The 18,683-nt window shown below is 40.1% G+C and overlaps 1 protein-coding gene across 5 annotated transcripts in view; it reads left to right on the forward strand.

Annotated features, from left to right (window-relative positions):
- The window catches only part of MYO16 (myosin XVI), a 733,911-nt gene that overhangs the window by 347,150 nt on the left and 368,078 nt on the right, over window positions 1–18,683 (forward strand). For all 5 annotated transcript variants that reach the window (XM_049867507.1, XM_049867511.1, XM_049867508.1 and 2 more), the window contains exons 12-13: window positions 1,506–1,571; window positions 9,718–9,845. In XM_049867507.1, the coding sequence (XP_049723464.1) occupies window positions 1,506–1,571; window positions 9,718–9,845 (194 nt within the window). The remainder of the gene's footprint in view (window positions 1–1,505; window positions 1,572–9,717; window positions 9,846–18,683) is intronic.

An 18,683-nucleotide genomic window follows, 5' to 3' on the forward strand; every position in this document is an offset into this window, starting at 1 on the left:
CCGTGCCTGGCACAGAGTACATGCTTGATTAAATATTTGTTGAATGAATATAATGAGCCCTTGCGTGGTGGAAGGAAACTGAAGACTATTTTTTTTATTAGTTTGCCTGCACAGCCTCTCAATTTATTGAGCACTTACTGTGTGCTCTCCCATGCAGAATGCTTGACTTGTGAACTCCCTCCTAGCGACTGTTCCTTCTTAGAGGAGTGCTGTCATCTCAACTGTACAGAAAAGTGAAATCCTGTAGGGAGAGGGAGGCACAGTGGGGAAGTGATGGAATGGGAACAAGTCAGGCTCCACGCCATTGGAGGGAGCCCTTTCCCTGTACACCCTCCCTCCCAAGCACACACACACCAGAGGCACTCACTGTAGCGCCATACCCTCTTTTCCACACCGTCTGGTTGATTTATACATAGCTTTGAAGCCTTTAGCTAATTTGATCCTTAACACTGTCTGGGAAGTGGTAGCCTGGGCCCTTTTATTATTCACATGAATCAATAGAAATGGTAAATCTGATGGGGTGTGGTGGAATGTGGCAAGTAGTGTCTTGAAGACTGCCTAGAATTCAGATCATCTGTACTAAGCCAGGAAACCTTGGTGGTGTAGTGGTTAAGTGCTGTGGCTGCTAACCAAAAGGTCAGCAGTTCGGATCCACCAGGTCCTCGTTGGAAACTCTTTGGGGCAATTCTATTCTGTCCTGTAGGTTCACCATGAGTCCGAATTGACGGCAGTGGGTTTGTTTTTTTTTTGGTACTAATCTAGGGTTTGGCTGCCTTCATGGCTATTTTTGGAGTCTTTGGGTGTCACAAACAGTTTGCTGTCAGCTACTACCCAAAATGCTGGCAGTTGAAAGCCACTCAGAGGGACCTCTGAAGACAGATCTGGCAATCTACTTCCGAAATATCTGCCATTGAAAACCCTGTGGGGTGCGGTTCCTCTCTTACACACATGGGGTCCCGTAGCCGTGAGTCAGAATCATCTCCTCGCAAACTAACAACTGCTTCTTATGTTAAAGTATACTTTCTGTGAAATGAGTATTGCTATATCACCTTTGTTGTTTTAGTTATTATTGTTTGTATGTGTAACTAGTTTTTTTCTCATACTCTATGGGGCAGTTCTACTCTGTCCTGTAGGGTCACTATGAGTCGGAATCGACTTGATGGCAGTGGGTTTGTTTGGTTTTACGTATGTTGTCATGTGTTTTAACTCTATGTTTTTTATTCAGTCTGGTCCTCACAAAACCCGTTAAGATCAGAAGTTCTTAGAACCCAACCATTTCACTTGTTATGTGTTCCTTGGAACAGACATTAGTAGTTTTATTTCATTTGAATTTGACTTTTCTGTTCCTTTAATTACAAGCTTTTAAAACAATGTGCAGAATCTTAAGATGTGATTTATACATATTCCCTATATTGTACACAATAATTTTAAATTATATAATTTCTAATATCTAAAGGTGCTTCTGATATAGGTCATGAACTCTTTATGTCTTTTTTATCCAACAGACTTTTATTGGAGACATTCTCTTGCTTGTTAACCCATTCAAGGAGCTTCCAATTTATTCTACCATGGTGGGTATAAAATTTGTACTATCTTTGAATAATATAGAGTCACACTTACTAAACATACTTGTTTATATTAAATAACTGATTAAGAAAGGAAAATCAAAAGAACAGTTAAATTATACTTCTCAGAAATAGAGCTAAAACCTAAATGGAATTGTTGCATGATATTAACGATAATTTGTTCTGAGGCAACTGAATATTAGATTTATTTTATCAAAAGTTTCCTCTGTACTTATAATGTGTAGCTCTTACATGATTGTAGTCATGAGACAGAAATCTAAAATCAAATAATTTAATTACAATTATGTATTTTCCATACTTCTTGACTAATTCAAGACCAGTTGGTTGAGAGTTCTTATTTGAACATCATGAGTTGTTGCTAAAGAGGTTCTGTGATATTAGAGCCATGAGCAAAAGAAGAGGAAATATTGCATTTGTACATTTCCCCAAACGACTTATGAGAAATTATGAGAAATTCTTTAAATTACTCTTGGAAAGTTATTCCAGCTAGCTGAAAGCAGTGTGATATTTAGTTGCAATGGAAGGCTCTGTTTTTCGTGTAACAGAACAAAACACCAAAAAACTAAAACCAGTTGCCATCAAGTCAATTCCAACTCATAGTGACCCTATAGGACAGAGTAAAGCTGCCCCATAGGGCTTTCAAGGAGTGGCTGGTGGATTCGAACTGCTGACCTTTTGGTTAGCAGCCAAACTCTTAACACTGCTCCACTGGGGCTCCAGAGGCCTGGTGGTGCTTGACTACTAACCTAAATTTCATTGGTTCAAATGCATCCAGTGGCAACATGGGAGAAAGGCCTGGCGACCTGCTTCCATAAAGGTTACACCCAAGAAAACCCTATGGAGCGGTTCTGCTGTGTAACACGTGAAGTCTTCATGCATCAGAATTTACTCAAAGGCAGTGGGTTTGGTTGGGTTTTCTATACCCAGGATGATCTCATCATGATGTTCTTAACATAATTACATCTCCAAAGACTCTATTTTCAAATAAGGTCCCGCTTACTGATACTGGCATTTAGGATTTTGAAATATCTTTTTGGAGGGCCAGTCAGTACAATTCAATCTTATAGTGCCAGAAGATTGTTGCCTTCAGATACCTAAGTTTGCTGTGGGACTTCATGCCCATTATTATTTAACACTGTACGCATCATTTAGAGAGTGAAAACCTGGTATCTAAAGCAAGAATTAGTGTTTTGTTCTTGGCTTATATTTATGGTGTCCCAGTTGATTGTAGATTTAACAAGAATCTTACAGGGAGACAAGTCAGTTTTGAATAACTGAATAAAATAATCAGTAAATATAAAGCGAATACATAAAAAACAAAAAGCAACCCATTGCCGTCGAGTCGATCCCAACTCATAGTGACCCTATAGGACAGAGTAGAACTGCCCCATAGAGTTTCCAAGGAGCCCTGGCAGATTTGAACTGCCGACCTTTTAGGTTAGCAGCCGTGGCACTTAACCACTACACCACCAGGGTAACTATTCAATACTTCTGTGGATCTAGAGGTCAAATTCTAAGTATTAGTCAAAATATAACATAATACATTATTCTAGTAAGATGTGACTTTTGATTGTATCTTGTGATGGAAAAAATATTTTATTTTGTGGTTTGTTTTTTAGGGCATCTAAGTATGGCAGTTTCATGGCTTCAAATAGTGTGTAGCACTTGCAGGTCTTTCAGAAACACTTGTTAGTAGAGAAGAGACACATTAGGAGAGACATTTCATTATTAATTTAGAAAGAAGATCTAATGCATTGAGGGTACTGTCAGAATAGTTCATTAAAACTTAAAATGGCCAATGCAACATGTAAAATATGTATTAACCTTTATACCCAGCATTTCCAACTGACTGTGACATAGAATGTAATGGGGAAAAAAATGAAAAGGAAAATATATTAGATAAAAGTACTGATACAAAAAGTTTACAACAAAAGTATCCACTTTTTGCGAGTCATAATGAAATTTCAAAGTGTCTAGTACTTTTGGATTTCACATCCATTATGTAAAATCAAATAATTTATACTTCCCTAGTATATAAGTAATAAGCCATAAAATGATAAGTAATAAGCCATAAAATGATAGATACTAGTTAGATACAAGGATTTAATTTTAATGATGAATTGGTGGGTGTTCTCTGTACCGATATTACCACTTAATGATCTAGTATCACCTACTGGTGTCCTGAATCACGTTAAAAGTGTCATTGACCTATGGACAAACAAAACGAATTTCCATTTCTTTTTGTGTCTGTTTTGATTATAATTGCATAGATATAACTGTTATTAAATTGTCATTTAAGATAAATTGTGTACAGATAGTTTGGTTTCTTCCCTGTGTTGATTAGTTTAACAAAAGAAGAAAGTGAAAAAATTGAGTGTGATCGTAGCTAAAGAGATAAACACCAGGAGAATGGTTTCTGAATTTCATTCTGAAAACAAAACAAAAGGCAAAACAAAAAAGCCCATGTAACATCTGTGTTTTTTATTTTGTTACAAATAGCTGTATTACATTAAGACTCTGCAAGATATTCGTTTCTTATTTCTAGCAAGTCTTTAATCCTGAGTGTGGAATACTCTATTGTGGTAGACTTTGTTCTGAGACACAGGGCGGCAAGTAGCCCAATCCATTGGATTGCTTGCTGCCATAAGCAATTTTGATTTGATGGTAACAGTCACTGAAGAGAAGTGGCCTTTGGCAGGCAAGTAAGCAGATATTTGTAAATGAGGTTTAGCCAAGAGCGAGCAGGGTTCATTATTGTGCTGCTGGTTTATGTTGAAGACAAGTAACATAACTCATTTTAAACACATAAGAGGTAGGGGAAAAGAGAAGATTTAAAAACAAAAAAAATAGCCAGATGTTTCTAAATTGGCTTTAAAAAAAAAAAAAAAAAGCCTTAAAAACAAGAAAGAGAATGTTTTACCAAACCAACAAACATTTATTGAGGCTATTAAATGTAACGCATTGTGTTATGTATCTTGGGGGTGTTCAGTAAATTAGTTTCTTTGTACTTAAGAACTACATAGACGTGTCCTAGAGACAAAACACAAATAACGTAAAAATAGAGACTGGTAGTTGCATTTTACTAAAGCAGCTGTAATGGGGGAGGTATCCTATTAATTGACAAGTCAAGTTGACAGAGGAGTTTCATGGAAAGGAAATGAATTTGTGTCAAATCTTGAAAAATGAGTAAGATTCCAAAAAACAGAATATATTTTAGGCAAGAGAAGGAGAAAGAACCACATTACAAAGATGAAGAAATGTAAGGCCATTTGGAGGAATGCAAAGAACAATTTGATAAGAGTAAAACATTTTTAAAAAAATTGAATATTGAAAATCTAGTATGGGCCTGGGTTGTAAAAGCTGTTAGAGACTTTGTGTTTTATTTTGCAGAAAGTAAAGAATCTTTGAAAAAAGCAATCTGATATAAATAGTTCTTAAAAGTCAGACAGAAGAGACATTAAGATAGGAAGGCTAATTAGGGGATCCTGAAATAATCCACAAGTAAGATTATTAGTGCCTAGCATGGGGACTTTGTTGTGGTGTGCTGTCGAGTCCATTCTGACTCATAGCTCCCTACAGGACAGAGTAGAACTGCTCATAGGGTTTCCAAGGAGCAGATGTTGGATTCGAACGGACGACCTCTTGGTTAGCAACCGTAGCTCTTAGCCACCGCGCCAGCAGGGCTCTGAAATTAACTGCACGTACATATAAATTCATGTGTGCTGTGGGGTCCCTCTTGTGTTTACCTTTGTTTATAACATCAAATGAAATCTTTAGCAGTCTACAGAATAGTTTGAATTTAAAATTGTCTTGGATGCTGTCAAAATTAGATGGAGTCCATGTTGGACTTCAGGAGAAGTGAAATAGTGTTGATGCTGGCTTTGGAAGAAAACAGAAATTTGTCCTGCAAAAAAAGGACTTTGGGCTAAAACACCCTAGTTGCTTCATGAATTACAATGTAGACATCAGTATTGTTCAATTGTTTTTAATATTTATTTAAAATTAGAGCATAATTGAAAATACAAAAAGCTCAAGCATGACATGGTAGCCATCTGTGTACCCACTACCCATTTTTGTTTCAAATCTCTTTTATAAATTATTTTTGATAAAAAGTAACATTTTTCAGATATAGTCTTGGGACTCAGATGCAACTTTAAACATGTGGTAAGGAAACATGGTGTCCTAGTTTAATTGCAATGTTTATTTTCTGAGTAGGACAGAAAACGAAGACACGTTTTAATTTTACATTGTCTTAGATTAGATGGCAGGTTTTGCTATCTACAGAGGGAAGCACTCCTCCAGCCCTGTCCTTCTCATCAGCTGTGATAACCACTATCCTGAGATTATTATCCTTTCATCCAGTTTGTCATATGTGACATTTTATATATAAGCATTCAGAAACTATATATACTTTCGATTTTTTAACTCACTTAGAGAGGGTGTTAACTATATCCTTTTACAAAAATATCTTTATTAAGCATTGTATTTTTTAAAAAATTTCCTTGTTGAAAATTTCAGCTCTAGTTAATTTATGAGGGAGCCCTGGTGGTATGGTGGTTAAGCATTTGGCTGCTAACCTGAAGGTCAGCGATTCGAACCCACCAGCTGCTGTGCAGGAGAGAGATGTGGCAGTCTGCTTCCGTAAAGGTTTACATACAGTCTTGGAAACACTGTGGGCAGTTTTACTCTGTCCGATAGGGTTGCTATGAGTTGAAATCAACTTGACAACCCTTGATGTTGTTTTGTTTTTTAGTTAATTTATTCCAAATTTCTTATAGTATTTTATTAACCCTTCAGACAGACTTTTAAGTTATTTCTGTATTTTCTGTTCTTACAAAGAGAGTTTCTGCAGACATATGCCCAGTCAAATATACGTCCGACTTTTAGATGGTATTGCCAAATTATTCTTATATTTGGTTAAAAAAATAACCTTGTAAACAAAATGTTTCCATTTTCCCACATGCCTGACAACACTTGGCATTATCAAATTTACTTTTGCCCGCCATACAGACAGAAAACTTTGCTTTGAAGTCAGGCTGCACTAAACCAGCTTTCTGACCTCGGGCAAGTCATGCACTTCTCTTTGCAGCCATTTCCTCATCTGTAAAAATAAAGATAATTTTAATACCCAAGTCATAGGTTTCTTGGGAGGATTGAATGAGCAAGCTTACATAAAATGCTGAGAACAGTACCACGAGCATAATAAATTTAAGCTGTTATTATAATTATTATTAAATAATTTTTAATTCATTTTGTCAGGAATTAATTTTGTCAGTATTATTTGAAATGACATTCCCCTGGTTACCAGAATATTTGTGCGTTTTTTCTTATATTTATTTGTCATTCTTGTCAGTTTATATTCTTTGCCCAATTTTCTGTTGTATTTCTAGATTTTCTCACTGATCTGCAGGCAATATTTATAAACTCTTGATTATATGTTGATTATATGCACAGCTAATTCTCTTCTCTCAGTCTTTTTCTTTTATTATATTTACAGTGTTTACGATGGACCAGGAGTTGTTTTACTTAATGTAGTGAAACTGATCCATGTTTTGCAATATAGTTTTTTTGTACTCTGTTTTCTTAACACCAAATTTTGACAGCACAATCTTTTGTATTTGTCCAAATGTTTGAAAATTTGCCATTGACATGTGTGACTTAAATTCATCTACAATTCATGTCTACATATGGTGTGAGATAGGGATCAGTGTCTACTTTCTTTACAAATAGATGATCAATTTTCTCAGCTCCATTCTTTTCTACTGATAAGTGATCCTACTTCTGTCATGTACCAAACTCCCACCTATATGAGGGCTTGAGCTGAGTTCTCTAGTCTGTTCCAGTTGTCTGTTTTTTGCTTGTTGTTTGTTTTAGTCTCTGCACCAACACACTTTTAATGATGTTGGCATTTTAAGCTTTTATGGAGGCATGATGCATATGGTAACCCTGGTAGTGTAGTGGTTAAGTGCTACGGCTGTTAACCAAGAGGTCGGCAGTTCAAATCCGCCAAGTGCTCCTTGGGAACTCTATGGGGCAGTTCTACTCTGTCCTTTAGGGTCGATATGAGTCGGAATCGACTCGACGGCAGTGGGTTTTAATGCATATGGAAATGTGCTTGTGTTTTAAGTGTACAGAGGGCTGAATTTTTGCAAGCCCTGAGATCCCGAATATTAGCAGTGCTCCAGAAATCTAATTCTCACTCACTTCTAGTACCTAACACCTTGCCTAATCTACCACACTCCTGACTTCTGGTAGCATAGGTTAGTTTTCGCACTTGATATAAATGGAATCCTATAGTATGTTCTAGAATCCTGGTGGCTGCAAACCAAAAGGTTGGCAGTTCGAATCCACCAGGTGCTCCTTGCTATGGGGCAGTTCTGTTCTGTCCTATAGGGTCGCTATGAGTCGGGATCAACTCGATGGAAACAGGCTTGATTTTTTTTTTTCAATAGTATGTTTTGTAATGCCTCTCACTAATCCTAGTCAACATTATATTTGTAAGATTCATCCAGTTGTTTCTTCTAGTTGTAGATCATTTTTTCTATTTTTTAAACCTTTTATTCCTCTTTAAATTTTAAATAATTTCAAATTTATGGGAAGTCTGCAAATAAAACCTACGAATAGCCCCCACCCCTCAACTATTATAACATAAATCCCTGGATTTTTATCCCATTAATCTTGAATACTTTCACTGTATATTTCCTACAAACAAGGCCATTCTTCCGTATAACTTCGTTAAACCAAGAAACCAAACCGAACCTGTTGTTGTTGAGTCAATTCTGACTCATAGCGACCCTTGGTAGTGCAGTGGTTAAGAGCTCAGGCTGCTAACCAAGCAGTTTGAATCCAACAGCTACTCCTTGGAAATTTTATGGGGCCATTCTGTTCTGTCCTATAGGGTCTCCATGCTTCACTATAACCTCGTTACAAACATCAAAATGAGGAAATCCTAATTGGTACACTGCTATCATCTAATTCAATTCCAGTTGTCCAATCCAGAGCAGTTCCTCAGTCTTTTCTTGACTTTAACAACCTTGATATCCTTGAAGATTGTTGTTAGCTACCGTGAATTGGCCCCCGACTCATGTTGACCCCATACACAACAGAATGAAATGCTACCTAGCCCTACAGTATCCCCATAATTGGTTTCAGATTGGGTCATTGTGATCCATAGCATTTTTATTGGCTGATTTTCGGAACTGTCACCACACCTTTCTTCCTCTTTAAAGATACAAACAAACAACTAAAAAACGCTTGCCATCAAGCCAGTTTCATCTCATGGCAACTCCATGTATGTCAGAGTAGAACTGCGCTCCATAGGGTTTTCAGTTGCTGTGGTTGTTGGGAAGTAGATTGCCAAGACTTTGTTCCAAAGCGCCTCTGGGTGGATTCAAACTGCTATCCTTTCAGTTAGTAACTGAGCACTTACTCATTTGTGTCACCCAGGGACCCCGGTTTGAAGATATAGACCAGTTATTGTGTAATATAAAAATTAAGTTTGTCTGCTATTTCTTGGTGACTCAGAAGTCTTCCTATTATGTAGTTTTTAATCTAAAGTAACCTATTTCATTAGAAACACAGAAGGAATAGAGTTACTATCCCTGAATCGCTATGTCCTTGGTAATCATAATAAATCACCTTTTCACTGAAATTAAGTTAATTAAATTTTCGTTTTTCTGAGAAATTTGTACGTTTATATGCATGCCAGTTGTAATTGCCTTTTCACATTCAAATTAGAAATCCCTGCTGCATTATGCTGTTGAAATTAGATGTTGCCGAGAAAAGTCGTATTTGATGTATTTTAGTGTACTTCATGGTTATCTACTAAACTGAGTTTTTGTGGGCTGCCCCTTTTTAAAGGCAGCAGAATCATTCAAAGCCTGTGAACCCAGTAATTAAAGATCAAATATAAGCCCCCCGTTTGTCATAACAAATGCTTAAAATGTGCTGAGGACGGTGTGATTTTACAAAGGCTAGTAGTTTTTTTTTTTTTTTTGTAGTTACAAGTGATATTCCAAATTAGAGATTTATTCACTTTTGTATATCAGAAATGAGTCAGTCATGTCATGAGGTGAGGCTATCCTGAATCCTTTTCACAAGAAGATTTCTGTCTTTTCTGAACTATTTTCAGGTCTCACAGCTTTACTCCAGCAGCTCGGGGAGACTGTCTTCCTCTTTGCCTCCTCACATCTTCTCCTGTGCTGAGAGAGCCTTTCACCAGCTTTTCCTGGAGCAGAGACCTCAGTGTTTCATCCTCAGGTAAATCTGCCCCGGCCTCCCATCCGTGACGCACGGCTTTTCCCTCTGGGCTCGGCAGCAAAAGTGCTCTCGTTTCTTCTTGTTTTACGTTATCTACTCCTGAGCAGCCTGAGGGTCAGCATATCTTTCAATAAGTACGTTTGCCTGGTTACAAAAGGGAAACAGCCTTGTTATTAGAAACACTTGTAGGTGTAGTTGAATCAATATCAACAAACTTAACTTGAAACTCATTTCATTCTGAAGATTTAAGACTTTGGGCTGGAGTGTTTTTGAGTTTAAACCTCAAAAAACATGAGGAAAGAAAAGCACCTACCATGAGTGAACCAATACCACGGTTCTCCACAACTCAGTCCTGCCCAATATGTACTTGTATTTACTTTGTAAAAGTTTGCGTTTCTACCCTGCTTCTGGTTTTTTTTTTTTTTTTTACCATTGCTCGAGAGCACTGGGTGGGTTTATATTTCACTGAAATTATGTACCTAAAATTATTTAAAATGTAAAGGTAATTTTAGCTCATAATTATCAAGATGCTAAGGAGGACCTTTTATGTGGGAGCATAAATCCTCTACATAAAAAAAAAAAATGTTTTCTATCAAGTCAATGCCATAGGGTTTCCAAGGCGCAGCTGGTAGATTTGAACTGCCAACCTTTTGATTAGCAGCTGTGGCTCTTAACCACTATGCCACCAGGGTTTCTGTCACAGAAAAGGTCAGTGCGAAATATGATTATAATATGTAATGATACTTAATAGAGGATTGAAGAAATATTTAGGGATTGAAATAAGGCCTTTTTCAGAGAATTGTGTTTTGTGTTAGGTAGAAACTCTACAAGAGGGGACATCTATCGATGCTCATGGATTTGCCTTAGTTATTAGCAGTTGTGTGGGTTGAAAGTTGAACATGTAAATCAAGTAGCACACACCTCAAGTCAAAGTGAAATAAAATGAGTGTAAAGATGGGCATCTGGATAGAATCCAACAGACGTATTTAAATATTTAAGCACTTATTTACATACCTTTACATTATTGATTCAATAAAGCATTTCATAGAGTGTCAGACTGATGGGCTGCAAAAATTAATGTTCTGGTTTTCAAAATAGCCTGTAAGCAGTGCCTTAAAAAAGTGGTGTTCTGAAATGTCCCAGGGAAGAGTGAGGGGGTGAAGGGTGGCGTCTCAGCCATGCTGAATCAGGCAACTCCGTTTTGATCTGTTTGCCTGTTGGGCTTTCTGGTCTTCCTTTGATAAAAAGAGAAACACTTGAAATGCATTGTAAATTGGTGATATTTAAGGAAGCATATAATAGTGTTGACAATAATTGTAACTACTATTTATCTAGCACTTAAATAAATATATGTGCCAAATCCTCAACTATCTCCTTTATTTCCTTAGCAACCTTATACGATAGGTATTATTATCATTGTTGTCACCACCATTTTATGTATCAGGTGACTGAGTGTTGTTAGGGCCATCGACTTGATTCCAACTCATGACAACCCCATGCAACAGAGTAGAACCCCTCCATCTGGGTTTTCCTAGGCTGGAATCTTTATGGAAGCAGATTGCCAGGTCTTTTCTCATGTGGAGCAGCTGGTGGGTTTGCACCATCCACCTTTCGATTAGCAGCTGACCACTTAACCACCACACTACCAGGGCTCCTCTGAGTGTGTATTTAAACAAACCAACCCATTGCCATCAAGTCAATCCCGACTCATAGTGACCCTATAGGATAGGGTAGAATGGCCCCATAGGGTTTTCAAGGAGCGGCTGGTGGATTCGAACTGCTGACCTTTTGGTTAGCAGCTGAGCTCTTAACCACCGTGTCACCAGGACTCTAAGCGTGTATTAGAGAAGTTAATTTGTCCAGGGTCTCACGATCAGTAAATGGTCAATCTGGGATTTGGACCCAATAGTCAGAGCCTGAATGATCCTTAAGTACTGTACCCACCCCAGTGCATGATGAGCCTTTTGCTACTAACTTACCTGGCGTATCCAGGCCCCTACACCAAACTTCCCTAAAAATGCTTGCCACATATACATGTATTTGCCAGAATTCTTGTTGAATTCATTTAATTCTAACGCGGAACACTCTCACTGTTGCTCAGGTAAAGACTTCATCTTCAGGAATAGTTTTTAATAATTTTTGGATTATTTCCTGGGCCGTAACTGAGAGTTTGGACTCCACCATCATGTATTCTACTTTTTAATTTCCTGAGAGCCTTGGTACCAAAATTTCAAAAAAACCAAACCCATACCCATTGAGTCAACCCTGACTCATAGCGACCCTGTAGCACAGAGTAGAACTGCCCCATAGGGTTTCCAAGGAGAGGCTGGTGGATTTGAACTGCCCACCTTTTGGTTAGCAGCGAAGCTCTTAACCACTGCACCACCAGGGCTCCTTGATAGAATGTTATAATTTATTGTTGGAAAATATGTGTCAAATACCCATCACCCTAACTGTATGCCGAAAAACTCTAAAGTTATACTACCAAGCACATTAAGTAGTTTATGACATTAGCACTGTGGAGTCTGCCTCTGCCAAGGACAAATTTACTAGGCAAAGCTGTTCAAACAACTTCCAGAATTCTTATGGGTCCATGATGGCACAGCCCAAAGTCCACGGTTGATGTCTAATTTGTATAACAGATCCAGATTTTCAGATACGGAGTGTTTCTTGTACAAGTTGAACTAGAATTTTTAGTTTTAATGTGGTAGTCTTATGGAGTCAAGCTTATCATACCCCATTTTTCTTTCTTTTTTTTAAATTTCCTTTCATTTTACTCAATGTTTAAATTAAATGTGGCCATTTTAAGTTTTTATGAGCTGGTTAAGATTAATGTGACTTTTAGCTAAAAATTGATCATTTCTTCTAACCCTGTATCTAGTATGTTCTGAGTGCGATGGTAGAGAGGAGAGAGGGATTCATGTACACCCCAGATTAGCTCCACCCCCTCCCATGCCTCTCCCTGCATATCTGCAGAGACCCTGTTTGTCTTACTCACTCCTATATCCGTACCACCTAATAGAATTTGCTTAATAGCTTGTCTCTAAATATTTGCTGGAAGTTTCCCGTTGCCATCGAGTAGATTCTGACTCATAGTGACCCTAAAGGATAGAGTAGAACTACCCCCCATAGGGTTTCCAAGGAGGGCCTGGTAGATTTGAACTGCTGACCTTTTGGTTAGCAGCCATAGCTCTGAATCTCTATGCTCCAGGGCTTCCTGCTGCAAGTTTAATGCTGGTTAATGCTACCCAGTCTTTAAGAATCAACTCAACTCTCACCTCCTCCAGAAGTCTTTCTGGCTTCCTCCAAGAGATGGAGCTGCTTCTTTACATGGACAACTATGGCTTGATGTGCCCCCTCCGTTATAACTACACATTAATTATGTATTTAATCTATAATTATAATGTGGCTATTAGTGTTTCCTTGGCAGTATCCCCAGTAGATGGAAAACTCCTTGAGGGAGGAGTATCTTAACACCGACTCTAGCATGTGGTAGACCCTCAGTTAATTTCATTTGAAAGGATGAGCGATTTTAAAGCAGGAAAATGGTGTTTTGACGATAGATCCTTGTGTTAAAATAAGCAAAATCTCTATAAAAACAATTGAGTCTATAAAACCTCTACAAAAACAAGATTCATGAATAGCTATTTTGCTGGGTAAGAGAACTTTTTAATAAAATGAATATAATTGCAGAAATTAAATCTTTGCTCTGAAATTAGAAGGTTAAAGTAAAAGGTCCTTGAACTCAGAAAAGGAGCCACTTATCTTGCTCAAGTCGTCCTGACCTGTCTTCTTCTGTAGCCACTGCAGTTATTTATGATAAGTAGTTACATGTTTGAGGTCAGCAGAGATGGCGGGAGTAGAAGTGCTCATTAAAAACTTGAGACTTGAATAAAATAATTGTTCAAATAATAATTAGTTCTCTTCTTATATACACTCCTTAAGCAAATTCATGAGGAAAGTTGTTGCAAGGACAGAAACCTAAGGAAATATCAGTAAAAGGGCTTTATGTATTCCGGAGCCCTGGTGGCACAATGGTTAAGAGCTATGGGTGCCAATTGAAAGTGTTACCGCAAATTGCGGGTTCGAGCCGCCTGCCGCAAAGCCAATACTGAGACAGGAGGAGGTAAGCAGTAAGAAGGCTTTATTGAGTACCAGTATTCAAGAGACAGAGGGGGTTAAATTCCTCCCAAATTCTGTCTGCCCTAAAGGGTTGATGGGAGGGTTTTATATGGGAAAGATCAGGGTTACCTAATGTTTTGAGCACGTAGTCCACAGATGGTCTTATACGTCACAAAACAACTACAAAAAACTCTTTATTAAACTAAAGATAAACATGTCAGGCATTTGGACTCTAATCAATATATTTATTACAGGCTGAAAAACTCTCATAAGAATCTCTCAGCTAGTGGACCTGTTTTGCCAAGTCCACTGTGGCCAAGATAGGGAGCAAAAAAGAAAACCTCCTTGTCGGTTTGCAGGCTGAAGGCCATTTCTCAAGAGGACAAAGAAAGAAGAAGGAAGACCAAGGCCACAGGAACTGAGATAGCTCCGCACCCTTTTGGAAGAGACCGGTGCAGCTGCTGCAATTAAAAAATGTTTAGAGATTACTTAGAGCATCATTATGGCGTTAGTCATGTCAGGCTCTCAAACGCCTATTTTGAATAGGGGAAAACATGTTGTGAAGCACTAGGGTATTTGTTAGGTTTAAGAGTGGAACAGGCTGCTCAGCTATGTTTTGAACAGAGCCTGCACCATTTTCCAAGGACTAGAGATTAATCACAGTTTACATGGCTATACTAAAACAAATGAGAAACTATATTCTCTCTCTAATACTAACGCTAAAGAAAATGTATTTTCGCTACTTCAAAAGGTTGGCAGTTTGGTCCACCAGCCACTCCTTGGAAACCCTATGGGGCAGTTCTACGCTGTCCTGTAGGGTCACTATGAGTCAGAATTGGCTCTGGGGCAACTGGTTTGGTTTTTTTGGTAAGTGCCAGACACTTGGCTCACTTTGTCACATCTGACAACTGTACTGAATGAGTTTTAGTAGCTCTACACCTTAGGTCCATTTTGAAGACAAGAGAAGGAAAGCCCAGGAAGATTTAACAGCTTTCCCAAGGTCAAGACCATTTGACTCCCACACCCTCACACTTTCACTGAATAATGCCCTCGCTGCTTGGACCACCTCACTCACTCACTTTCCAGAATAATGCCCTCGCTGCTTGGACTCCCTCACTCACTCACTTTCCAGAAATAATGCCCTCGCTGCTTGGACCACCTCACTCACTCACTTTCCAGAAATAATGCCCTCGTTGCTTGGATCACCTCACTCACTCACTTTCCAGAAATAATGCCCTCGTTGCTTGGATCACCTCACTCACTCACTTTCTAGAAATAATGCCCTCGCTGTTTGGACCACCTCACTCACTCACTTTCCAGAAATAATGCCCTCGCTGCTTGGACCACCTCACTCACTCACTTTCCAGAAATAATGCCCTCGTTGCTTGGATCACCTCACTCACTCACTTTCTAGAAATAATGCCCTCGCTGTTTGGACCACCTCACTCACTCACTTTCCAGAAATAATGCCCTCGTTGCTTGGACCACCTCACTCACTCACTTTCCAGAAATAATGCCCTCGCTGCTTGGACCACCTCACTCACTCACTTTCCAGAAATAATGCCCTCGTTGCTTGGATCACCTCACTCACTCACTCACTTTCTAGAAATAATGCCCTCGCTGTTTGGACCACCTCACTCACTCACTTTCCAGAAATAATGCCCTCGTTGCTTGGACCACCTCACTCACTCACTTTCCAGAAATAATGCCCTCGCTGCTTGGACCACCTCACTCACTCACTTTCCAGAAATAATGCCCTCGCTGCTTGGACCACCTCACTCACTCACTTTCCAGAAATAATGCCCTCGTTGCTTGGATCACCTCACTCACTCACTTTCTAGAAATAATGCCCTCGTTGCTTGGACCACCTCACTCACTCACTTTCCAGAAATAATGCCCTCGTTGCTTGGATCACCTCACTCACTCACTTTCTAGAAATAATGCCCTCGCTGTTTGGACCACCTCACTCACTCACTTTCCAAAAATAATGCCCTCACTGTTTGGACCACCTCACCCACTCACTTTCCAGAAATAATGCCCTCGTTGCTTGGATCACCTCACTCACTCACTTTCTAGAAATAATGCCCTCGCTGTTTGGACCACCTCACCCACTCACTTTCCAGAAATAATGCCCTCGTTGCTTGGACCACCTCACTCACTCACTTTCCAGAAATAATGCCCTCGCTGCTTGGACCACCTCACCCACTCACTTTCCAGAAATAATGCCCTCGCTGCTTGGATCACCTCACTCACTCACTTTCCAGAAATAATGCCCTCGCTGTTTGGACTACCTCACCCACTCACTTTCCAGAAATAATGCCCTCGCGGCTTGGACCACCTCACTCACTCACTTTCTAGAAATAATGCCCTCGCTGTTTGGACCACCTCACCCACTCACTTTCCAGAAATAATGCCCTCGCTGCTTGGACCACCTCACCCACTCACTTTGCAGAAATAATGCCCTCGTTGCTTGGACCACCTCACTCACTCATTTTCCAGAAATAATGCCCTCGCTGTCTGTACTACCTCACCCACTCACTTTCCAGAAATAATGCCCTCACTGCTTGGACCACCTCACTCACTCACTTTCTAGAAATAATGCCCTCACTGCTTGGACCACCTCACTCACTCACTTTCCAGAAATAATGCCCTCGTTGCTTGGATCACCTCACTCACTCACTTTCTAGAAATAATGCCCTCGCTGTTTGGACCACCTCACCCACTCACTTTCCAGAAATAATGCCCTCGTTGCTTGGACCACCTCACTCACTCACTTTCCAGAAATAATGCCCTCATTGCTTGGATAACCTCACTCACTCACTTCCCAGAAATAATGCCTTCGCTGCTTGGACTCCCTCATTCACTCACTTTCCAGAAATAATGCCCTCACTGCTTGGATCACCTCACTCACTCACTTTCCAGAAATAATGCCCTCGCTGCTTGGACTCCCTCACTCACTCACTTTCCAGAAATAATGCCCTCGCTGCTTGGACCACCTCACTCACTGGCTTTCCAGAAATAATGGCCTCGCTGCTTGGACTCCCTCACTCACTCACTTTCCAGAAATAATGCCCTCGTGGCTTGGATCACCTCACTCACTCACTGTCTAGAAATAATGCCCTCACTGTTTGGACCACCTCACCCACTCACTTTCCAGAAATAATGCCCTCGCTGCTTGGATCACCTCACTCACTCACTTTCCAGAAATAATGCCCTCGCTGTCTGTACTACCTCACCCACTCACTTTCCAGAAATAATGCCCTCACTGCTTGGACCACCTCACTCACTCACTTTCTAGAAATAATGCCCTCGCTGCTTGGACCACCTCACTCACTCACTTTCCAGAAATAATGCCCTCGTTGCTTGGATCACCTCACTCACTCACTTTCTAGAAATAATGCCCTCGCTGTTTGGACCACCTCACCCACTCACTTTCCAGAAATAATGCCCTCGTTGCTTGGACCACCTCACTCACTCACTTTCCAGAAATAATGCCCTCGCTGTCTGTACTACCTCGCTCACTCACTTTCCAGAAATAATGCCCTCACTGCTTGGACCGCCTCACTCACTCACTTTCTAGAAATAATGCCCTCGCTGTTTGGACCACCTCACCCACTCACTTTCCAGAAATAATGCCCTCGTTGCTTGGACTCCCTCACTCACTCACTTTCCAGAAATAATGCCCTTGCTGCTTGGACCACCTCACTCACTCACTTTCCAGAAATGATGCCCTCGCTGCTTGGACTCCCTCACACACTCGCTTTCCAGAAATGATGCCCTCACTGCTAGGGACCACCTCACTCACTCACTTTCCAGAAATAATACCCTTGCTGCTTAGACCACCTCACTCACTGGCTTTCCAGAAATAATGCCCTCGCTGCTTGGACCACCTCACTCACTCACTTTCCAGAAATAATGCCCTCGCTGTCTGTACTACCTCACCCACTCACTTTCCAGAAATAATGCCCTCACTGCTTGGACCGCCTCACTCACTCACTTTCTAGAAATAATGCCCTCACTGCTTGGACCGCCTCACCCACTCACTTTCCAGAAATAATGCCCTCGTTGCTTGGACTCCCTCACTCACTCACTTTCCAGAAATAATGCCCTTGCTGCTTGGACCACCTCACTCACTCACTTTCCAGAAATGATGCCCTCACTGCTTGGACTCCCTCACACACTCGCTTTCCAGAAATGATGCCCTCACTGCTTGGGACCACCTCACTCACTCACTTTCCAGAAATAATACCCTCGCTGCTTAGACCACCTCACTCACTGGCTTTCCAGAAATAATGCCCTCGCTGCTTGGACCACCTCACTCACTCACTTTCCAGAAATAATGCCCTCGTTGCTTGGACCACCTCACTCACTCACTTTCCAGAAATAATGCCCTCTCTGCTTGGACCACCACACTCACTCACTTTCCAGAATCTGAGGACAAGTTGGTGTCGTTCTTTTCAGTCCAGCATCATTCTGCTATGATGAGCCCATGTTATATAGTTCTACCCTGTGAGATATTTTATGGCAGAAGGCGAACCGTATTCATATGCAGTCCCAACACCTGAAACACTAAATAGCCCAGGATGTAGTACATGTTTACTAATTTTTTTTTTTTTTGACAAACAAACCAAACGTATCAGTGAAATTATCCCATAAACTCATTTACAGTTGTCCTGCTGCCCTTCCTTCTTCATCTCTGTGTCTGAGAATCATCGC

The sequence above is a fragment of the Elephas maximus genome, chromosome 23 (assembly GCF_024166365.1).
Source record: "Elephas maximus indicus isolate mEleMax1 chromosome 23, mEleMax1 primary haplotype, whole genome shotgun sequence".
NCBI lineage: Eukaryota > Metazoa > Chordata > Mammalia > Proboscidea > Elephantidae > Elephas > Elephas maximus.